This window comes from Atractosteus spatula, chromosome 7 (genome assembly GCF_055471065.1).
Source record: "Atractosteus spatula isolate fAtrSpa1 chromosome 7, fAtrSpa1.hap1, whole genome shotgun sequence".
Taxonomy (NCBI): Eukaryota; Metazoa; Chordata; class Actinopteri; order Semionotiformes; family Lepisosteidae; genus Atractosteus; species Atractosteus spatula.
This window is the reverse complement of record NC_142712.1, coordinates 50321777-50343508: the sequence shown is the minus strand read 5'-3', so window position 1 is coordinate 50343508 and position 21732 is coordinate 50321777. Positions and strand designations below refer to the sequence as shown.

Sequence of the window (21732 nt, the reverse complement as noted above, 5' to 3'; positions counted from 1 at the left end):
AGCTGTCAGACGCTCAGACACTGGCCATAGTAAAATGATTAGTTTTAAGGTTAGATTTAAAAACAGCCAAAGACTCTGCTTCTCGAAGAGTCAGAGGAAGGGTATTCCATAAACATGGAGCAGCAACAGAAAAAGCACAGTCAACAACAGTCTGAAACTGAGTCCTGCGTACAATGAGCAAAGGACCACCTTCAACTGAATGGAGCCTAAGGGAAGGAGTGTACACATGAGGATTATTAAGAGCCTCACAAGTCAATAACAAGATCTTATATTGAATGTGTGACTTTATAGGCAAGCAATGAAGAGATCTGAGAGTAGGAGTGATAATGTAGCCTGGGTCTAGTGTGAGTTAGAAGTCTAGCTGCAGAGGGTTGGATAAATTGCAACTTCCTGAGAAGAGTGTTGTGTGGCCCATAGAGCAAAGAGTTGCATAAATCAAGCCTTTTGGTAGTACACTGACTTCCATTTCTGATTCCTGACTTACAAATACAGTATACCTGTATAACAGATTCCAGGGAGGCAACCCTTGAAGTTATCCTTTCATCTGTTCACTTTTACTATTTGTGCTGAACTTGAAAAAATGTGCCGCCAACAATCTAGCATCCTGACTGGCTGATCAAGACCTCTATAAAGACAGTTCAATGCCATTAAAGTGTCGACTCTCACTGCATTCCTGCAGCCACAAGGAAAGAAGAGAGAAGAGTTTTGCTTGATTTCAAGTGCCGGTTTACAAGGAATGCAGAGCAAAGTGGTGAGTTTGGTTTCGATCGACTGGGATTCTCGACCTGGGGTGACCAGAGCTGAAGATTACTGGGTGGCCCACCGTCCCAGTAGTCTTCAGTGACTGCAGCAGGACTTCGGAATGTTTAGTTTGTTAATTGACATTAAAAGTAATTTTCACATCTGCATAGTCCATTTCTGATACAAGAGTAGTTACAATGCAAGCTTTTTCTAAGAAACACGGAAGCCACAAACATGTTCTTGACCCATTTGGACGGGGCAGAAAATAAATATTGTAAAGATCTGTGGCACTGAATGTAGCTCTAGTGGACACCCCTGCTCCTCCAGGCCTAGAGACACTTCTGCTTTCCAAAACGAACTGAGCGAATTGCTTGGCCGGTTCATTGGATATCTCAGCTGACACACAGTCTCCAGGTTTGAGAGAGTGGGGGATGATGATAAGAGACTGGATGACAGGCTTCTGGCCTGCTGCTCTCCAGGAGCTGGAACTGGACTATCCAGCATGCTGCTAGACCTTCAGAGAGACCCCGAGTTCACGCCTGGCGGCGATGAGGCATGCCTGTAGGTCAGAGCCGAGGGGCTTTGCCGGGGCTAGGCCATGTGACAGTGTGACAGTGTGACAGTGCCTGTGCTCCCCCTGTGCAGGTGTGACCAAGCCCTGGACACCATGCTGTCACGCTGCGCCCTTGGGGCGAGCCATGTGCTTGTGCTGGTGCTGTGTCTGTCTGCGGCTGAGGACTTCGACTGGACAAAGAACGACCGCGGCTCTTTCTATTATGGAATTTTTCCAACTGGTAAGGCTCTTGGGAAACTCACGCAACCACCTGCAACCACCACCAGTTCATACAACTGCCGGTGCTTATTGCACAGCCCCTTGCCTGGAGACAGTATACGTTCCTGTTCACCTCCTGCGTGCACCAGTGGTCCGTTTGTTGTTGAAGGTGCGGAAGTGCAATTCGTACTGAACGCGAGCTTACTATACAAGATGTGCTGTCCTGAAACCAGCTGCTTCAAGGTCAGATCTCTGTGTGGCTTTGTTCCTGACAAGCTGTAAGAGTGAGATTAAATGAAACACAGACCACACATGCAGCTTTTTGATGTCTGCAAGACTGACTTTGCCAGAGCTGTAAGCTTGAAAGTTATCATTAAGGTGAGCAGTGAACTCACCTAGACTCACCCAATAACTACAATGGTGTTTGCACAGCCCCCAAAACCTCTCCAAAAATAAAACAATTATACACTACCAAGCATGTCTGGTATATGGGTCACAGCATACTGAGGTGTGTAGGTGGTGAATGACTATGCCATCGGCTTTGGAGCAGGCTGAAATTAACACAGTAAGGTCAATAAGGCTTGAGCAGCAGCTCTGTATTGTTATATTAATCCAGGTTTGATGCAATAGTCATTTTAAGGCTGTGCTGGCTAGGATCAGGCACTATGTAAAACATGTTTGAATATATTCACTGTCACCTAGACTACGCACATGCAAGTGAGACATTAGCATAACCAATAGAGATTGCCCTCTGCACACATCATCGCTCTCCAAGTGATCAGTTCGCTATGGAGCCGGGCGGGGCTGTGTGAGGAGCCCCACTGATACTGGGCTCTGCTCTGTGTTTGCCCCCCGTGTCCCCAGGTTTTTCGTGGGGTGCCGGCAGTTCAGCCTATCAGACAGAAGGAGCCTGGGACAAGGATGGCAAAGGAATGAGCATCTGGGACGTCTTCTCCCACAAGAAGGGCAAAGTGCTCCACAACGAGACGGGAGACTCCTCCTGCGACGGCTACTACAAGGTCAAGGTAAGGGACCGGGAGAGCGGCCCACTGCTCCCCACCAGCTGCAGCTGCCCCTGGATAACCCTCAGCGCACGCCACACAGGGCAAACCAGCAAAGGAACAGAAAGACCTCAGCTGCAATCTGTCCGTCCCTCTAATCCCCCCTCCGCCTACAGACGACTGTGGTTCTGTGGAGCTCCAGGACCGGAGCCCCTGCTGTGGTCCGGGGAGCTGTAAAGCCTGCCGTCTTCCACTTCCTCTTTCTGCCTGTCTCCCCCAGGAGGACATTGGGCTCATGAAGGAGCTGAAATTAAACCACTACCGCTTTTCTATCTCTTGGCCTAGAATCATGCCAACAGGAATCAAATGTAAGTAAGAAAAATACGTCGGCGTTTTATTGGGGAAAAAAAGCTATTCAGCACCAGAGCAGGAAAAATGAACTTAATGTTTTTTTTCAGTACTGACACACCTTGTAACGATCAGGAGCAATAGCAGTTTTCCCCCAAACCAACCGTTCTGGCCACAAACTGTTGTCCCTCCTTCGCTCTGGCAGGCAGTACCGCACCATTAAAGCACAGACCACTAGGCTTAAGAACGACTTCTACCCGCCTGCAGTGCACATCCTTAACAGCTAACTGTGCAGTGCCTCAGAGCTCAATTCACCTCTGCACTGTGTGCTTTTGACATGGGCTACCATGTATTTATTGTTCTGGTTAGTTTGCAACTGTACATACTACCACTATTTATTACTTACTACTTTGCAATGCACTGTCTACATGGTATTGGTATTGTCTGTCATACTGTGTTGTCTGCTGTACCGTGTCCTAACAGATCAGCGTGGATAAGAATTCCAATGCACATGTACATACTGTATGACAATAAACTCTTCTACTCTACAGAGAATGCACTACAGTTTTCAGTGGGGTCTTCATTAATGATTTAAAGGTTTTACAGAAAGCAATGTAAGCAAGAAAGTTTTACAACATAAAAGCGGGTCTACAATTTTAATGCAGCACACTGGCAGTAAACTGTGCTCTTAAGCCACTGTGCTGTAGGAAGGGGTAGAAAATGACACTTCTGTGAGCGAGATGGACAATGTCAAAGACGTGCTAAGAGCCAGCTTTTCAGGCCAGTGTGCATTTTCTCTCTAGCCGACCACGTGAACGAGAAAGGGATAAAGTACTACGACGACCTGATTAATCTTCTTCTGGAGAACCAGATCACCCCCATCGTCACCCTGTACCACTGGGACCTCCCTCAGGTGGGTGGAGAGCTGGAGAGCTGGAGAGGGGGTGGGGCAGCCATGGCTCTCCTGGTCAATTACATAGGGAGCCTTTCTTGCAGGCGTTCAGCAGCTGGGTCAAGCGAGTACTTCAGAGTGCCTGAGAGGAGTGAAATACTGTTTGGATCAAGCAGGGTGGACAGGAATTAGCAAGGCTGCCTGCTAGTGCAGAAATCCCTGCTGACAGAACTCCCCAGGTCTACCTCATGTCTTGTCTGGAACTGGGCTTTTCTTCCTGAGATGAGGTCACATTCAAGAGGAATGAGTGGATGGTAGCTGCTCGGGACGTGAAGACCCCGCTGTCTCAAGACAGCACAGTGCTGTTGACATGAAGACCCTATATTCCAGCATACATCTGGAAAGAAATGAGCAGTCACATCTGCTCACTAATACGGGAAATGAAAGTTCTGCACTTCAAAATAACCTGCTGAAGCACTCCATTTTGTTCGGCCTTTTCACAGGTCTTACAAGAGAAGTACGGTGGGTGGCAGAATGTAAGCATGGTCAACTACTTTAATGACTACGCCAACCTGTGTTTTGAGAGGTATGGAAACCGAGTGAAATACTGGATCACATTCAACAATCCATGGGTATGTCAAACACCAAACTCTGTTCTGAAAATATGGTTTGAATGCACAGGCTTGAAATACTGGAGTGTGCCCCTTTCTTTCTGAGTAAGTTGTATTATGTGGATCCTTTTTTCTTTGCAGTCTATAGCCGTGGAGGGCTACGAAACAGGGGAACACGCACCTGGGCTGAGGTTAAGGGGCACTGGCCCTTACAGAGCAGCTCATCACATTATAAAGGTGAGGTCTGGTGATAGCAGCAACTTGCTGTCAAACCAAGCTACCTTCCAAATCATTCAATCATAATGTGTGCACAGCTCTGCAGGAAATAAATACAGTAAGAATCACTGATACTTTCTATAGTTTATGACAGCTTGCCCCTTGCGAGTTTTCAAATGAAATAATCCCTAATTTATACTTTTGGTCTCCTCTTCTAATTTCAGGCACACGCAAAGGTTTGGCACACGTATGATATGCAGTGGCGGAGGAAACAGAAAGGTATGCTGTTTCAGGACGGTATTCCCAACACGTTTTTTGGTCATTTTTGGGTCAATGGTACTGCAGGAAAAACTGGAGACAGTATCAGGACAAACTGTCAAGACACCTGCGTTGTTGTAACTATGTGCCCAACAGTAAATGCTCCAGATTACATCCTTAAACCGAAACCACTCACATTCTGTGCAAAACTGTCAAGCGCCACTACCACAGCCCTCTGTAGGATAGGAGGAGTGCTCTGGAATGCTCTGGCTGAGTCCTGTCCTTTCTTCCAGGCCTCGTGGGAATCTCTCTGGCCGCGGACTGGGGAGAACCAGTCGACATCACCAGCCGGAAAGACATCGAGGCGGCCGAGAGATACGTCCAGTTCTATCTCGGATGGTTTGCCACTCCTATTTTTAACGGCGACTACCCTCAAGTGATGAAAGACTATGTTGGCAAGTTACAGTGCTGTAGATCAAGCGATAAGCTAGACCAATGCGGATTTGTTCGATTTTGTCTACGCCTTTTTAAGCCTTTTCTGGCGATGGTACCTTAAGCACATTTTTGGACAAATGAGCTTTGTATCTATAGCCTCATCTGTTAATGATGAATAATATAGATGCTGACTGAATTATCTTCTCAGGTATGAGCAATACAAGCACTGCAACAGACACTGCTGTCTGAGACCAGTGGAACATTATCCATGCTTGATAAGCTGCCTGGATCAGTGTTCTAATTATTTACCAAGTTAGTGAACTACTAAGGCGCGTCGAATGGCCTCTTCTCGGGGGTGACTTTATCGTTTCCTGCAGGGAGGAAGAGTGCACAGCAGGGCCTGGGGAGCTCCAGGCTGCCGGTCTTCTCATCCCAGGAGAAGAGCTACATCAAGGGCACCTGCGACTTCTTGGGCGTCGGGCACTTCACCACTCGCTACATCTCCCAGAAGAACTACATGTCCAGCGAAGGACCCAGCTACTTCACTGACCGAGACCTGGCCGAGCTGGTGGACCCCCGCTGGCCTGATCCTGGGTCCGAGTGGCTCTACTCGGTGCCCTGGGGCTTCCGGCGCCTGCTCAACTTCATCAAGGTAGTGCGCCCCCGCCACTGCCCCCTTCACACACCGATCACGCGCGGTTAAAACCCACACCAAAGGGGCTCTCGTGAGAGGTTTCATAATTCCTGTAGAATTATTTCTCATTGCAGGTCACCATTCCATAAAGGTAAGGTGGACCTTTAACTACGTGTTGCCATCACCAAAAGATCATGTTGGAGTGGGTCCTCCACAGAGAATAGCTCTGGATAAGGACATCATTGCTAAAAGTAAAGACTTATGCTACGGAAGTTTATTAACACCACGGAAAAAAAAAAAAGTTTGGAAAGCTGCGTCACAGAAACGGTGAAAACAATATGCATTTAACCGGGAATGCTTACAGACACGGCGTTGTACTTCATGTATACAAGACAGAACACATGACACGTTCGATTTTTTTTCCAAAAAGAGGAGTGTGACGATATTCTACTGTAGTTAGTCAATTATGGGCATCAGGCTGTAACGAACCATGTTTGGGGGGGGGCGTTTTATGACATTTTCAATATCACCTCAGCGCTGACCATTTCTTGTTCAGACTCAGTATGGGAATCCTATGGTCTACGTGACAGAGAATGGAGTGTCAGAAAAGATGATGTGTACAGACCTCTGCGATTACTGGAGAATACAGTACTATAAGGACTACATTAATGAGATGCTGAAAGGTATGCAAAAACCAGTCTTCCACCTGGCAACATGTACAGTATATAAACAGTAAATAACATCTCAGCCTGGAAGTTCGGGTGGCTGGGAGGATTATCTGATAATGGGCTTCGCCAGCCCAAGTCCTAGTTTTAGTCCACAGGCATTTAGATTTTTTTAAAAACAGTCTCTCCATAAAAGAGATTCAGGAAGAGCTACAGCTCCCACCTGTCTGTCTGTCCCTCCTGCTGTCAGCCATCAAGGATGGCGCGAACGTGAAGGGGTACACGGCCTGGTCGCTGCTGGACAAGTTCGAGTGGGACGAGGGCTATTCCGAGAGGTTCGGCCTGTACTACGTGGACTTCAGAAACAAGAACAAGCCGCGCTACCCCAAGGCCTCCGTCCAGTACTACAAAAGGATCATCAGCTCCAATGGATTCCCCAACCAGAGGGAGGTAAGAGCCGCAGGCACTGCGCTGGGGGGCAAAAGAGGCACACTTCCCATTTGTACCCACATTCCCAGGGGACGGATCTCGGCTCAGACCGCATTCTTACAATTCTTAAGCACTTAAGTTAATAATTAGGCAAGGGACATCGACTACTAATTCCTTATGCCAGCAGCCATATTACTCTGCAACTCACAGCTGGCAGCCCACTGAAACTCAGCAGGTGTGAGCCTGGTCAGTACCTGGATGGGAGACCTCCTGGGAAAGCTGAGGTTGCTGCTGGAAGAGGTCAGCAGGGGGCGCTCACCCTGTGGTCTACCTCGGTCCTAATGCCCCAGTATAGTGACAGAGACACTATACTGTAAACAGGCTCCGTCCTTCGGATGAGATGTAAAACCGAGTTCCTGACTCTCTGTGGTCATTAAAAATCCCAGGGTGTTTCTCGAAAAGAGTAGGGGTGTAACCCTGGCGTCCTGGCCAAATTTCCCCCTGGCCCTCACCAATCATGGCCTCCTAATAATCCCCATCTATGACGTGGCTTCATCACTCTATTCTACTCCACACTGATAGCTGGTGTGTGGTGAGTGTTCTGGTGCACTATGGCTGCCGTCGCATCACCCAGGTGGGGGCTGCACATTGGTGGTGGTGGAGGGGAGTCCCCATTACCTGTAAAGCGCTTTGAGTGGAGTGTCCAGAAAAGCGCTATATAAGTGTAAGCAATTATGAATTATTATTATTATTACTAATTTCTTTTTAATTATTTTGAAACAACTACAAAACAGCACAGAACAAATGGCATTTTATTACACTTCAAAAATACAAGACAAGAAGTAAAAGTGAGCGCTGTGGGAAACTCATTAAGTTTGAGTGTTCACCCTAGAAAATTAAATTAGTCTGGAGAGTAATTTGTAAAAATACAAGCAGCCTTGATGTGGGGAGGGCTGTCGCTGTACTGTTGCCCACCTTGCGCTGCACAGCCTGTTTTTTCTTCTGTTTCCCCATAACTGATCGCATTGGCGAAGCAGAGAGACACATCCAGGATATCTGTGCTGTGCTCGTTGGAGTAAGTGCTCTGTGTTTCTGTTGGTTGCCTGGGATTCCTAACGAACACAGGCATTTCAGCTTCGTGCTTGGACAGACCTGCAAAATGTTCGCAAGAGAAGCTGCATATTTCCCCCCCAGTCTTAGTAAAAACATGCATATCCACGAAGGTGACTCACTGCTGGGCGGTTTTATATAGTGTTACCATAGGGAATGACCTGGAAAAAAAAAAGAGGCAACATCAGTCTTTTTGTAATTGGCCTTGGGCATGGCGAGAGCGGTATGACCCTTCGAGAGTGAAGAGACTCCTCCATGCCACTGCTGTTCTGTGCTGCGCAGTCAATAGAGCTCTTGATCACGACAGGTGGAGAACTGGAAGCGGAAGGCCACAGAGACGTGCTCAACCAGCAACCAGCTTCTAGCCGCAGGTCAGTAAATAAAACTCCACTTGTTTAAGCTGAAGCACAAGAACAGAGGGACAAGGATAGATGATGAGTGAAACTAGCTGGGGCAAACAAAAGAAATATTCTGCCTCCCAGCGGGAGGGGCTAGCATGGTATTTAGCACCGGTCTTCCTGATGCTCTTACAGGACTTATACTGCACTGTACACTAGATTCTCCACATGGTAACTTTTATCCAAATCAGAGATGTAAAAACTAGAGTGCAAAACATCAGTAACATCTGATGTTACTAGCAAGAAAACAAGGAAACAAACAAGTTGGGTACATTTATACAAAGCTGTTAATTTAATACACGTGTTTTCCATCCCCGCCTTTGAGCTTTAGTCAATGCAAATTGGTCAGTGAGATTCCCCCCCACCATCTGCATTTGTGTATCACGATCATCGCTTTCTAAAAAATATGCTCAATTTCATGATCATCCACGAGGCACCAGCCATGAGCCCTGAAGCTGAGGCTAAAACGATGGACGCGGTCCTAGACATCTAACAGGATTTTTCTTTGTTTGCCCCTCCAGCTAGAAGAAAATCCAAGGAAAATCAGGAAAATGCAGAAATGCCAAAGGTTTGGCCAGTGCATGACGAAGTTTAGGTACTAGGGATCAAATGACAATCGGTTCCTTGTTTTGGTTTTTCACGTTGGCGATATGAAACATACAGCATGCTGGCATGTTGTTTTGTTTGCACCCTAACCTAGTTTGAAAATTCTAGCCAGAATTGGGCTTGCAATCCATCAAATCCTTGATGAAAAACACGCAGATCATTTTATGAAGGGCACAAAACAACATCGCTGCCATACGCCAGTCTCGTATTTGTGGTTCCACTCTTTCAGTGTGCTGTGCCTTTTGTTTTGTTTTTTTACGAGCATTATTTCACTACATCTTAAATGAAATGTTGAAACAAGCTCACTGGTTTGTTTTCACATCAAACTCTTTGAGGGCTTTCTAATCAACCCTTCCTGGTTAAAAACAACCAGATGCTTATTTCAATCTCTCAAGCCAGGCCATTCCTAGAATTCCAAGCTTTCTATATTCCAATTACTACTGAGGCCCTGCAGAGGACCCTGTGAATTTTATAGAAGAGTGCTGTTCCCTGCCTGTTACACATGAATTGCACTGTCATTTTTAAAAGTGTACTACTGTATGTGCGTTACAATTAGTTGTGCTTTTACAGTCCAAAACAGATCCAAATTATGCTGCCTACAAATGAAAGATTAGATAATCTCTCATCTTGCAAGCACTTGAAATTCGTTGAATCCAAATTGTTTACATTCATTAGTTGGAAGGACTGCTCTCAGTCACTTATTTAATTGGCTTGTTCTTCCATGCAAAATATGTGTGGAGAGTGGAGAAGTGTGAAGTCTTTTTGGTAATCATTCTTCAGTCACGTGTCTAAATGTTGCCTCTGGGGACTGATGGGAACATGAACAGTGCAATAAGAGTCACAGGTGCTTAGTTGATAATGCCTTGAAATGAGAGGGCCCTTCAGTAGGGATCATATTACTTACAATCAGCATATTTCCCATTGATCTCCATCATTGTCTGCAGGCTGGCTAGTCAAAATGAGCAGCCTTTTCTCCTCAGGCGATTTCTACACCAATTAGCCATCACAGTCCTCAAAGGGTTAATGTGCTCCAAACTGACCTTCCCAGTAATTCCTTTTTTCCTTTATCAGAGGAACAGCGGACTACTGCTGCCAATATTCTAAGACTAATTCATGGTAAGCATGCACTCACACGCTAATGTATAATTAACCCTTTGAGAGCTGGATAGCATCGTGTGTGTTAAACGCGCTAGTCTTCAGGAAGACACAGTGAACAAAGGCAGATGCAAAAAGCCTTACGTGATAAGTCTCACAGTGATGAAGTGAAAAGAAGAATGAAGGAAAGCCGAAACATCACAGATTTAAAAAAATCCTGTTTCTGTAGTTGTAGGGTGTATGAAATGTGTTATGTATGAAAAGAAGCCTTGAGGCCCTCTGTCAAATTAATGGCTGGCTGCTGTGTTTCAGATCCCCTGATCAGCCACATGGAAATGGTGACAGAGATCGTCGTCCCCACTGTGTGCACCCTCTGTATCCTGCTCAGTGCCGTGTTCCTCATGTTTCTTCTCCGCAGACGCAACTAGATGACCGCTACACCAGGGTCACTGTCAGGTGGCCAACTGCATACAAAACCCAGCGGGAAAGTCTCCATTTCACAGTAAAAAAACAGACACACTAAAACTCTTCTGACATTTGTGTAATAATGCAAGAAAAACAATAACCAGCAATATAGTCTGGATATATATATATATGCAAGTGGTGGTGCTTCTCGATACTGCTTTTCTTTAGGGTACTTTTCATGAGTAGCATTCCTGAAAGTCCCAGCGTGATGCGTTTTTTCCTATTTTTTTTAACTAAACAATGCAGAGGGAAATTTGCCAAAATATTCTGATTCCAACAAGAGTGACTACAGGTTTGGTGTCTGATGTGAGGTAAATCAAACTGGTTGCTTTAGAAAACAGATCTTGCTTTAGCTGAGACAACTGAACACAGAACAGATCTGGAGAAATCCTATGAATGACAAGAGTTTTTTTTTTAAATGACAATAACCAGTGCATGTCAAGCTATTCCAAAGCTAAAATGTTTCTGTATACTGTACATGTATATCTCAGAGGAACAAGAAGTGGTGAAAACAACTGTTTTAAATTGGAAAACTACGTTCCCTGTATATTATGCTGCATTACAGTGTTATTTAATAAAAAACAACAGTTATTAATCATTGGAATTAAATGAAACTTAACATACCTTTGAAATCATTCAAGTAAAGCTGACTTGGCTACAGCTGATGACTGTGGTGAAATACATAGGCTCTTCATTTTCTCCATTTACAGTGACTTCAAAGGGGACATCTGCAACACAATCAAGGATTACCGGTCAGGTCGAACGCATTAAACCCCACAGTTCACCTACTGCTGCGGTGGGTATGCTGCAGCTGGCGGTGGACTGTGCTGCAGTGTGATCAATGGCCGAACCCAAGTGCGGGTTTCGGTGTGCAGCTTAAGATGGCACAGAAACGCTGCTGGGTGGCAGGATCAGGAAGTACAAGTGGGAGTTGATACAGGCAGGATAAGTGGACAGTTCGCGAGGAGCTTTCTTCAAAACAAACCAGGCTCCCAGCCGAAAAATAATAAAGAGGGGAGGCTGGTGAGCCAACGCTGAAATACAGATTTCCAGAAAAGGGGGAAAAAAGTACAAAGATAAAAGGGGAACAGTGGTACAAAGAAAAAGGGAAAAACCGGAAGAAAATGGGGCAAAGAAAAAAATGGTCAAAATAAGAAAGGAAAAAGCAAAAAGGGGAAAAGGGGAATCGCTGTATCACAGCGCAGAGAAGCAGAGAAGTGTTGAAGAACTTCTGTTAAGAGAGAGAAACAACTGCTCGCGCAGAGGAAGAGGCTCTGATGACAGAGCAACAATACAGTGGTTCGAAATAATTAAATATGGATTAAAGGGATTGGGAACTAGATCAGGAGCCTGACTGACAAAGGGTTGGCTTCATTGAACAGCTGTTGCCCGGGGCACCAGCAGGATGCGAGTCGGTCCCGGCCCGTGTATTCCAATTCAGCAACATGACTGGAAAACAAGAATGGTCACGTGCAAAAAGACATGATCCCTGCTGCTAAAATGTTATGTTTCAGAAAAAAAAAGTTTCCCCTAGACTTAAATTGATATTAAAACAGGGCTTGTGTTGCATATGCATCGCCCTCAGTGCCCACAATGGAATTAGTCACAGTAAAACCCTCACTGAAATACAGCCATCAGGGAGTGTCTTGGACATGTGCCCCCTGGCCTGTTACCTGCCATGTTGAAGGCCACGTGGTCCACTGGGGGCTTGTCGCTGAGCTGCCATGTGGTCTTCACCTCCTGTGGCCCGTGGCCACTGGACACCTCCACTCTCCAGGTCTGAGGGTGCTCCCTGAGAACAGGACAGGACAGGACAGAGGCCCACTCAGCAGCACCGACCACGAATGCAACCTCGGTCTGACCCCAGGCGACCAGAACGTGCAACTGTGGCTGGACGCATGTCAGATGTTTTATTTATTCAGTGTATATAGGAAACATCTACAACGAGAGAATCTTAACCCAAACCTCACAGTAAATAATTCATGAAACAAAAGATTAAAGCTCTGGTATCAAAGGCATCATCTCCAGACCATGCACTCAGATCATTAGTCACCACCTCTGTATGAAGACGTGACTGGCATGTTCTGGCACTGGTGTAGTACTCTGTTCTACGCTTTTACAGTTACCAGCTTCTCTAACCCAAAAGTCCCCATATAACAGATCTCTTACTTCTGATAGAAGCTGCTGATCACTGTGGGTCTGATCTGCAACTGAAACGAGTGGTCTTCGTCATATGGGTGTGTTTTGTAAAACTGCAAGCAGGACCTTAAAAAAAAGAAAAGGCATATGCATTTGAATGTCCACCCGCAGCTCACTACCTGAAGCTGGATTTATTAAGGCCTGACACTGAGAGACAGATGAATGCTGTGCCATGCTAGTGAGAGGAAGCACTTTAGAAGTCCTCACTGTGTCAGAGGGAAGAGGTGTTGGTGTGAGAGGCTCAGGAAGGTGCTGCAGTTCACCACGATCTCCAGCAGATGGTGCAGTTTCTTCACTCGCTCCACCTGCTCCTGAAGATCCACTTCTGAGCTGAGATAATAACTCTGGAAGAAAAAACAAGAGCTCCATCAACAATGCTGTTCTGAAACCTACATTATTCAATTAATATATATCAGATTCCACATCTTTCAAATGACAAGACTTACCAGGTAGTTTAATGTTGAAAGTTCTTGCCCTGAAATAAAAAAAGAAATTCAGTTAACAACATCTGTTCTATTTTCACTCTGCTCCTGCTTTTGTATTCTTTATTATTGATAAAGTTGAGGCACAGTGATTTATGATGTTTGTCACAGCCATAATGATGCACGCTACGTAGGAAATCAGTGTATAACAATAGTCGTATATATACCAGTGGCAGTCAAAAACTGAAGTAAGAAGCCCCTATTGCACAGCATTTTGCAAGGTTAAACTTTAATTTTCAGATTCATAAAAAATAAAGCATTCTGTACATAGCATTGACCTACATACTGTATAATAATATGCAGCATGCAAAACCTGAAATGGTTCAGACTGCAAAAAGATAGGCCTGCATCCCACAGACACTTTACCTATGAAGTAGTTGATGTAGTCCTTCCTCATCTTGTCCAGGCCCACCTCCAGCAGCATGTGGACTGGAGTCAGTCCAGTGAGAGAGACAGAGCCCATTTGACCATGGTAGGACTGAAGGACGAGCTTACTGAGGGAGCTGCTGCTGCCCCTGTGAATCTGACAAGGATTAACACATCACACACAGCTCTGACAATACTGCTATGCAACTTAAGTCACAAGGACATGAAATGTTACAGTGACAAAAGAACATTCAGCCCATTAGAGCATTTGAATTTCTTCATGTAAAGAGCTATATAAGACCCTGCATGTAATCAAATCCATAAAAAGTTTACACTTCTTTACATCAGCCACTAACAGCTGCCTCTCCTTGGAGCCATCAATATCACAGGACGAGGTGTTTATACATACCCAAGGTTGAATGTCACCAAATTTCAAGGCCTGGATTACCAGTGTTAGGCAGTCCACAATGTCCTGATAAGATGTCACGCCTGTGAGAGAAAAAGAAAACTATAACTTGCCATGGCATTGAGTTGTTTTATAGAAAGTAGCAGCTGTGCAATGTTTTAGAATGCTGTGACACAGGAATGCTCTTAAGTACTGTATCACCTTCACAAGTCCATGCTGACCCCTTTCACCCACTTCTTAGTTATCATTCCACTTCTTGAAGGCTACAATACAACACAGCTTTATAATCACCATTAGAACAGAAAGGTTCAAAGGAAAAGAGGCCATTCGACCCATCTTGCTAGTTAACTAATCCAAAAATTTCATTCAGGCATTTCTTTAAGGAAGTCAGGGTATCGGCTTCAACAATGTGGCTGGGTAGCTTGTTCCAGACACCCATAGCCCAACCCATCAATTAATTAATTTAGGGAGCAAACACTTAAACAAAAACCCAGTCCCCTTGTTTTGCATTATCAGCTTAACACCTTGAGTCCCTAAGGTCAAATGCCACAGTTCCTGTTTTAATATAGGTGACATACTCTTCCTCATTTTTGACCACAGCTGCTCTACGAAATCCAGATCTCCCCGCTCCGTGAGGAAAGCGATCCGGATTGAGCCGTCCACAGTGTTCGAATCATTCATCTCTTTCTTTGGCTGTTACAAAACACGACAGTGTTGCATGAGTACTCAGACCTGTAGTCAGACTGAAGGAGAAAAGCATCATTTTATTCTTTCTTAAACTTACCTCTTTCTCTTTCGCTGATTGGTTCTGAACGGACTTCACTTTATTCCTTAGATCTACAACATTCAGCAAAGAATATTCAAGATATTGAAAAAGACAACATTTATTTTACTGGAAATGAAGTCAGCATAGAGTAAGCCTTTGAAATCATAACAGAGGCTGTGGGTTCAAATCCCTGCTGCAGTTACTGCTGTTGTACCTTGAGTGAAGTACTCTACCCCTGTGGCTCCAATCCACCCAGCTGTACCAGAGGGGACCAGCATGACAGGGGTGATCCCTGTGGTGGAGTGGTGTCCTGTCTAGGGGGGAGTCACTTGCTCTCTAGTTCTCTTAACCCAGCAGAACCCAGGATGAGCTCTGGCCTGATGAGCTGCTGTGGCTCAGGTATAGACATACGTTAAGATAAGACTTCACCTATCACGACTTACAATGGCCTCTTGAAGAAATCCATTTATACAGCAGTGCATTTACTGGGGCAAGTTTAATTGACATTCCACAAGAGATGTGAACCCACAACCCACTTTTTGGAGCCCTAAAGAGTATTCCTTACAAGTTGTGCAAAAAGCACTCAGGAATAACTCCGTACAACGCAAAAGCCCTCACTTCCAGACCTTTGTGGCCATTTAATTACCCTCTATAAGAGCCTTGGTGAGCTCCACAGCTGGATTGGTTTCAAGCGGTTCAGGCCACTCTGTTACGCCTGTTCTCAAGCCTTCAGCTAAAACCTGCCATTGGCGATAAAGAGGAAAAAACAAGCACAGCAATTAATTTGAGTGTAAATTAATAATTAGCAAAACAAATTAGTCAATATATGTATAAGAAGTGAAATGTAAATACCTCTAGTATGTAATTCCCTTTGATCCACGTTTAAATAAACCTCAGTACATTTTAGATTAATTATTTTCACCAGTTTGAAAGATGCGCATTTCTATAACCATTACATAAAAATACTTCTGACATCAGGGACTATAAATATGTAGCGCAGGCTGTTTAGTCTGAGAGGGGCTTTGAAAAAGATGCAGGTTGTCTCTGAACACGCTTGTTTTCTACGTACTTGGATGAACTCCAGCTCCTTGTACAGCTGATACACAGGACTCCGCATGTCTCCACTTGCCACCTTGATGTTCTGCATAAAAACAAGAACGTAAATTCAGCTTCTACTCTTCTTGGCCCCAGCTGAAAGCTTCTGGCATGAAAAGTGCAAAGGAAATGCAAGTTATTATTAATACAGTGCAAGAGTCCTTACTGAAGTGCCTCTGTGATTCGAATCCACTATTTCAATTTTTCCCCACTCAGGATTTCCACTAAAACTTACATTCAAACCACCTTTAGAATACCAGGAAAATAATCATTGGTTTGTGCTGAAAATAGAGGAAATGGCTGACCAGGGTGGCGGTGGAGGTGAGTGGGGGTGTCTGCAGGATGCTCTCGACACTGTTCCAGGTGAAGTCCACGGTCACGCTGCTCTGGGACTCGATCACGGTGTTCTCCACCACGGTGGAGCCAAACAGGTCGTACTGCGCACAGCCCCTGGTCGCCACCTGCAGGCCAGGCAGAACAGCACGCTCTTTAACAACGCTGCCTTTCATGGGCCAACGCCAAACTGCAACTTAATCCCGAGGATATCATTCGATTGCTCTGACTGAAATGAGTATAACAACAAGTGATGAAAGGATTTACAGTAGATGCGTGGTGTCTGCTCTTGTGAGCCTGTTTCAGTTCATCCAGGGTAATCAAAGTTTCTTTTCTCATGGCTGGACCTGTGGAAAGAAGACTGACAGTAAATAGTTTGAAGTGAACTTATTTGGCAATTTTGATGACACACAGCAAAGAGCAAAAACAGAACAAGCAGAAGAACATACCCATTCTTTAATTACTTAACTTCATTCTAAACCATATTCTAACCCACTTTATCCAGCACAGCCAGAGCCAAGCACAGCAAGCAATGAGGAAATAATAAAAATTCACAGGAGAAAAAGGAAGAAGGCAGGACACACCCTGGAGGGGACGTCAGTCCATCGCAGGGCAGACACACACACATACAAACACTCACACCAGACCAATTAACCCACGAGGATGATTTTGGACTGTGGGAGGAAAAAATGAAGCACCCTGACGAAAACCTAAGCAAGCAGAGGGAGAACATACAAACTCCATGCAAGCAAGTAGTAAAGAACTACAGAAACATCACCCCTGGACCAAAATTGAACCCAGGGCCCCAGCACTGCGAAGCAGCAACACTAACCACTGTGCCACCGTGCCACCCAAGTTACTTAAGTAGACTTTTTCTTCTTCGAACAGAGTTTTGCTTTTAACAAATCTTTTTACTCAGCTCTGTGCAAGTGCGCCACTCAGAGGCCTCTGCCGACGGAGCGCGACCTCGGGTGCTGCCATCAACAGCCCCCAGGTGCAGCGCGTGACCATACCTTTGCAGGTGACGGTGTGCAGGTTGACTGCAGTGACTTTGCTTCCACTCCTGATTGTGTCCGCCCCCAGCCAGCAGGTGCCCTCGGGGTCAGACATGTCGCAGCGCACCCACAGGGGGTACAGGGCTGCACCCGGCTCCCCCGCGCCCGCCAGCTGCGGCACGTTGGGGTTCTGGGACAGTACGTACCACGAAATCACCTGCCTGCAAAAACAACAGCAGGACACAGGTGTAGGCTTCCCTTTCAAGAGCTGCTGAATCTCCATTCTTGCATTTACATTATTGAAGAAGCACTATGAGGCTGTGCCACAGGAGGAAGTAACAGCAATAATAATTCTAATAAGAAGTAAGAAATTATCTTCAAAATGAAGAAAGTCGATCACACTGGTGCACTTCAGCAGCGGGGTTATTCAGTAGCTCACGAGATTGTTGCTCGCCCTGATAATCCCATTTAGGTGTTGTTACTGTAAATTGCAAAAACAGTTAAGCAAAGCTTATTGTCTAAAAACAGGTAAAAAAATATAAAGCATGCAAAATGCTCAGGACCTGGCTTTGAGAACAGAGAGGGGCAGGGGTGTCGCTTCTTCATCTGTCATAAGCAAGGACGCATTGGGAAGACAATCTTCCGCATTTTCACCTTCAGAGGCAGGAGTTGGAACCTCCAAACAAAAAAAAACAGAATCTCAGATTAGAATCTCTCAGTATTTTACCTTTTTTCCCCCACAACTTGTTTATTGTGCAATATATCTATACTGTGCAATACATCTTCTTTGTGCACTGCACATTCTGTTTTATTTTTGCATATTCTGTATTATATAGAAATGTGTGTCCGAACAGATTGTTAGCAGTACTGGGGCTCCACAGAGGACTGTCCTTGCTCCATTCCTGTTCACCTTTTACACCTCTGACTTCAGGTACAACTCTGAGACATGTCATCTGCAGAAGTTTTCGGATGACTCTGCAATTGTGGGGTGTATTAGAGAGGGGAGGGAGGAGGAATATAGGAGCTTGATTACCAACTTTGTGGAGTGGTGTCATCTTAACCATCTCCAGCTTAACACCAGCAAGACCAAAGAAATGATCTTCAACTTTCAAAGGAATAAGTCTCCGCTGAACCCTGTTTCCATCCAGGGTGAGGACATAGAGGGCGTACATTCCTACAAGTACTTAGGGGTACACCTGGATGATAAGCTGGAGTGGTCTGGTAACACTGACACCCTGTACAAGAAAGGTCAGAGCCGACTCTATTTTCTTAGGAGGCTCAGGTCCTTTGGTGTGTGTGGAACACTGCTACACATTTTTTATGAATCAGTGGTGGCGGCGGCCATCTTCTACGTTGTTGTGTGCTGGGGCAGCAGCATCATGACAAAAGATGCAAATAGGCTCAATAAACTTATCAAGAAGGCTGGCACTGTGTTGGGGATAAGCCTTGACCCCATGGAGGTGGTGGCTGAGAGGAGAATGCTGACCAAGCTCACAGCCATCATGAACAACACCTCTCATCCGCTTCATGGGACTGTTACTGGGCAGCGGAGCACTTTTAGCAACAGACTGCTCCAGCTACGGTGTTCAAGGGAACGTTTCCGCAGGTCTTTCCTCCCGGCGGCTGTCAGGGTGTATAACACTGCCCAAGGCTAGGACTGTTAGCCCTTCATTTGCTCGTCTATGGACAGCATGTTTGCTCCATTGTACTTTTTGGACAATCAGTCTGTATAAACCTATGCACATTTTGCACATATTTTATTGTTTTTACAGTGACTATGATCATCACATTTTGCACACACCTATGTATTTATTTATTTTTTATTTATTTATTTTGTTGTCTTTTGTTTTATAACTATTCTGATGTCTGTTTTTGCTTGTCTTGGGCTGGACTGCTGTAACACATCAATTTCCCTACGGGATTAATAAAGTATTATCTATCTATCATTACGCTGTACTGTGCCGTGCTGACTTTGCCTGGCTGCTGTTGCACTGCAATTTCCCTCACGGGATTAATAGAGTATCTATCTACTCCGAAACAAAGGACAATCTCGCAGACTCCAACGTGTCATAAAGAGGACCAATTAAAGCAGGTTTCAGCACGCGTGGCCTGAACAGGGCAAACCAGTGGAGGTGCCCAGGAAGCCGGCAGCAGTACGCACCGCTCTCTCACAGATGAACGCAGGCTGGTTCCCGCTCCAGAAGCTGCGCAGCGGGCTTCTGCTTCCTTGGCCTGTGATCTGGATCTGGAGCTCATCCTGGCAATTAAATACGGTGGGTGGAAAAAAACAGGAAAATATTCAGTCAATCCATGAATGAATCAATGAACTGAAAAGGGCCAACAGTGCAGGCCTCAGAGTGGCCAACAGAAGAGGAGACATTGCTATGAGACAACACAAGAACCCAAACGAGGATAAAAAAAGACATTAAATACATACAGAGTAAAAACAGAAGCAACACGTGGCACAGAAACTACCATGCTAAACCATGCTACCTATAGGTATGTTATACACCACTTGAGCTGCAGGATTATTAATAATGCCTGCTATTTCAATAATGTTACGAATGTAACTAATGTCATTGTCATGGCCATTATTGAAGGACATATTGCTTGAAATCCTATAAATGGGTCCAGCTCGATAGTTCAATACATGGGTTGTGTGTGGCTCTCCGTAATATATTCTGAATTAGCTACGACAGCCATTTCAAAACACAAGGGTTTTACCTCATAGAAGACAGGATCTACTGAGTCCTTACATTCCTCTTGATAACCCCTTAAATGAAAAAAAACCCAACAAATTCATTGCATTAAATTAATTAAAACATGGTCATACCTGTGAATTCAGCAAGTCAGATTCAGATGGAAGTCTGCACAACCCAAGTACAAATGAATTTACATGAAGTCTGAAATCTGAGCTGTGAACCCCTAACAGTTCCTGAGGACAACAGTGTCGTGGTTAACACCTCTAACATAGATACAGCTCCAGGGTCCCGGGTTCCATTCTGGCCTGGGGTGCCCATGTGAACGGAGGTCTGGTTTCATCCCTTTTCCCAAAAACACACAAGTTAGGAGCCGGGCTGATCGGTTCCTCTATACTGACCTTTCCTGAGGGTGAGGGATTATTCTGTTGATGCTTTTAAATCTCACCTTAAAAACATGTTTTCACGGGCCTAAATTACTCATTTATTTCTTTCTTGAATTTCTCATTTCTACATGGATTTATTGTGTTGTCTGTGCCTGTGCATTTCAGATGTATAATTTATGTAAAGGAGAATACTCTGGACTGAAAGGCACTAAACAAGAATAACACTGACTGATTGGTGGGGTTTTGTTGCACGTACATCCAGGACTGGCTATTGGACTACAGAGAAGCTGAACCAGAGGCACTTGATGGTATAATTGTTATACTCTCCACTCTTTTCAGTCCTGGAAAAATAGTGCTTTCAGAAGTCAACAACATTTTAAACAAGTATGACACAAACACTTAACTCACAACCAGGTAAAACCTGTAGTCGTAGTAACTAAAATCACATCAACAGAACTACGACAGCCATTTTACAGTTAAACTGCGCTTCAGTGGGTTGTCAGCGCGTTTTAAACTGGGTCGGGTGGGTAGCAAATCTCAGGTAATGTACAACCGAGATTATTACAAATAATGCAAGTCTCATCGTCGATTTAAATCTAAATACAATTAAATTTTGAAATATTTTATGTCCCTTTTATTAACGGCTGTACAGATAAAAGCTTTTTAGAGACAGAATGATATTTTTATTACATGTTCTCTAGTTCCAGCCGGACATTTACTAGAGCAGTTTGAGTGAATTACTCGTCTCAAGGCTCTAAGAGAACCTTCCTATTTGATCCCACGACACTGCGTAAACACTCAATATATTAAGACACAACAAAGATCGGAATCTGGCTTTTAGAAAATAAAAATAAAAAATCCTTTGGCGTGTTTTCGTGGAGGAATCGGAGCTCGATTCATGACCAGGTCGGGCACTTTTTTGGCGATTCGACTTTCATTCACGGCAAAGCACTGAAAACATTCCATTAGCAAGGTATCAATATCGCAACGAGTCCAGGATGATATACAACATCAAGATTAAAGGAAAGGTTTACAGGTATAGCTTCTGGGTATGGAATTTATACAATTGAACACTGTAACTTAAATGACACTTTCCACAAGACGATTTGTATTCAAAACCATGACATACAGAAATGGATGCTCTAAGCAACACATAACAACAACTCACAAAAGAAACTGAGCGAACTTCTTCGTTTCGGTGATTATCTTCATTACCATCTTTACTGTCTTTCAAATACAGTAATCTTTTCAATAATATTTTATTGTATATACAAAATAACTGAACAAACTAAACTACAGCCACAGCCCAGAACACTACCTGCCTGATCC

The 21732-nt window shown here is 44.7% G+C and overlaps 2 protein-coding genes across 2 annotated transcripts; one reads left to right on the top strand and one right to left on the bottom strand.

Moving 5' to 3' along the window:
- The first annotated feature begins 1408 nt into the window (after positions 1-1408).
- On the top strand, positions 1409-10648 carry lctlb (lactase-like b). The gene is made up of 13 exons (XM_088922514.1): positions 1409-1535; positions 2378-2538; positions 2795-2882; positions 3666-3775; positions 4258-4386; positions 4507-4602; positions 4806-4860; positions 5133-5298; positions 5656-5926; positions 6465-6591; positions 6824-7023; positions 8420-8483; positions 10524-10648. Exons 1-13 carry the CDS (start codon positions 1409-1411, stop codon positions 10637-10639), a joined length of 1710 nt encoding a protein of 569 aa, XP_088778640.1. The 3' UTR covers positions 10640-10648.
- Positions 7862-21722, bottom strand: zwilch (zwilch kinetochore protein). Its single transcript, XM_088922513.1, has 19 exons — positions 21572-21722; positions 20043-20091; positions 19480-19575; positions 17882-17994; positions 17337-17539; positions 16591-16670; positions 16296-16451; positions 15965-16036; positions 15542-15635; positions 14914-14966; positions 14708-14822; positions 14133-14212; positions 13724-13880; positions 13322-13350; positions 13083-13219; positions 12846-12941; positions 12350-12468; positions 11301-11404; positions 7862-8273 (listed from the first exon to the last, which is right to left on the bottom strand). The coding sequence occupies exons 1-18, from the start codon at positions 21619-21621 to the stop codon at positions 11313-11315; spliced, it is 1791 nt and encodes a 596-aa protein (XP_088778639.1). The 5' UTR covers positions 21622-21722; the 3' UTR covers positions 7862-8273; positions 11301-11312.
- Positions 21723-21732: the final 10 nt, after the last annotated feature.

Excerpts from the sequence above, each read along its gene's own strand:
- lctlb (XM_088922514.1), top strand. The coding sequence starts at position 1,409 with ATGCTGTCACGCTGCGCCCTTGGGGCGAGCCATGTGCTTGTGCTGGTG. Across the intron at positions 1,536-2,377 it reads TTATGGAATTTTTCCAACTG|GTTTTTCGTGGGGTGCCGGC; the intron begins GTAAGGCTCTTG and ends CCGTGTCCCCAG. Across the intron at positions 8,484-10,523 it reads CAACCAGCTTCTAGCCGCAG|ATCCCCTGATCAGCCACATG; the intron begins GTCAGTAAATAA and ends GCTGTGTTTCAG.
- zwilch (XM_088922513.1), bottom strand. The coding sequence starts at position 21,621 with ATGGTAATGAAGATAATCACCGAAACGAAGAAGTTCGCTCAGTTTCTT. Across the intron at positions 20,092-21,571 it reads AAGTTCGCTCAGTTTCTTTT|GGGTTATCAAGAGGAATGTA; the intron begins GTGAGTTGTTGT and ends TTTTCATTTAAG. Across the intron at positions 13,220-13,321 it reads TTTCAACATTAAACTACCTG|AGTTATTATCTCAGCTCAGA; the intron begins GTAAGTCTTGTC and ends TTTTTCTTCCAG.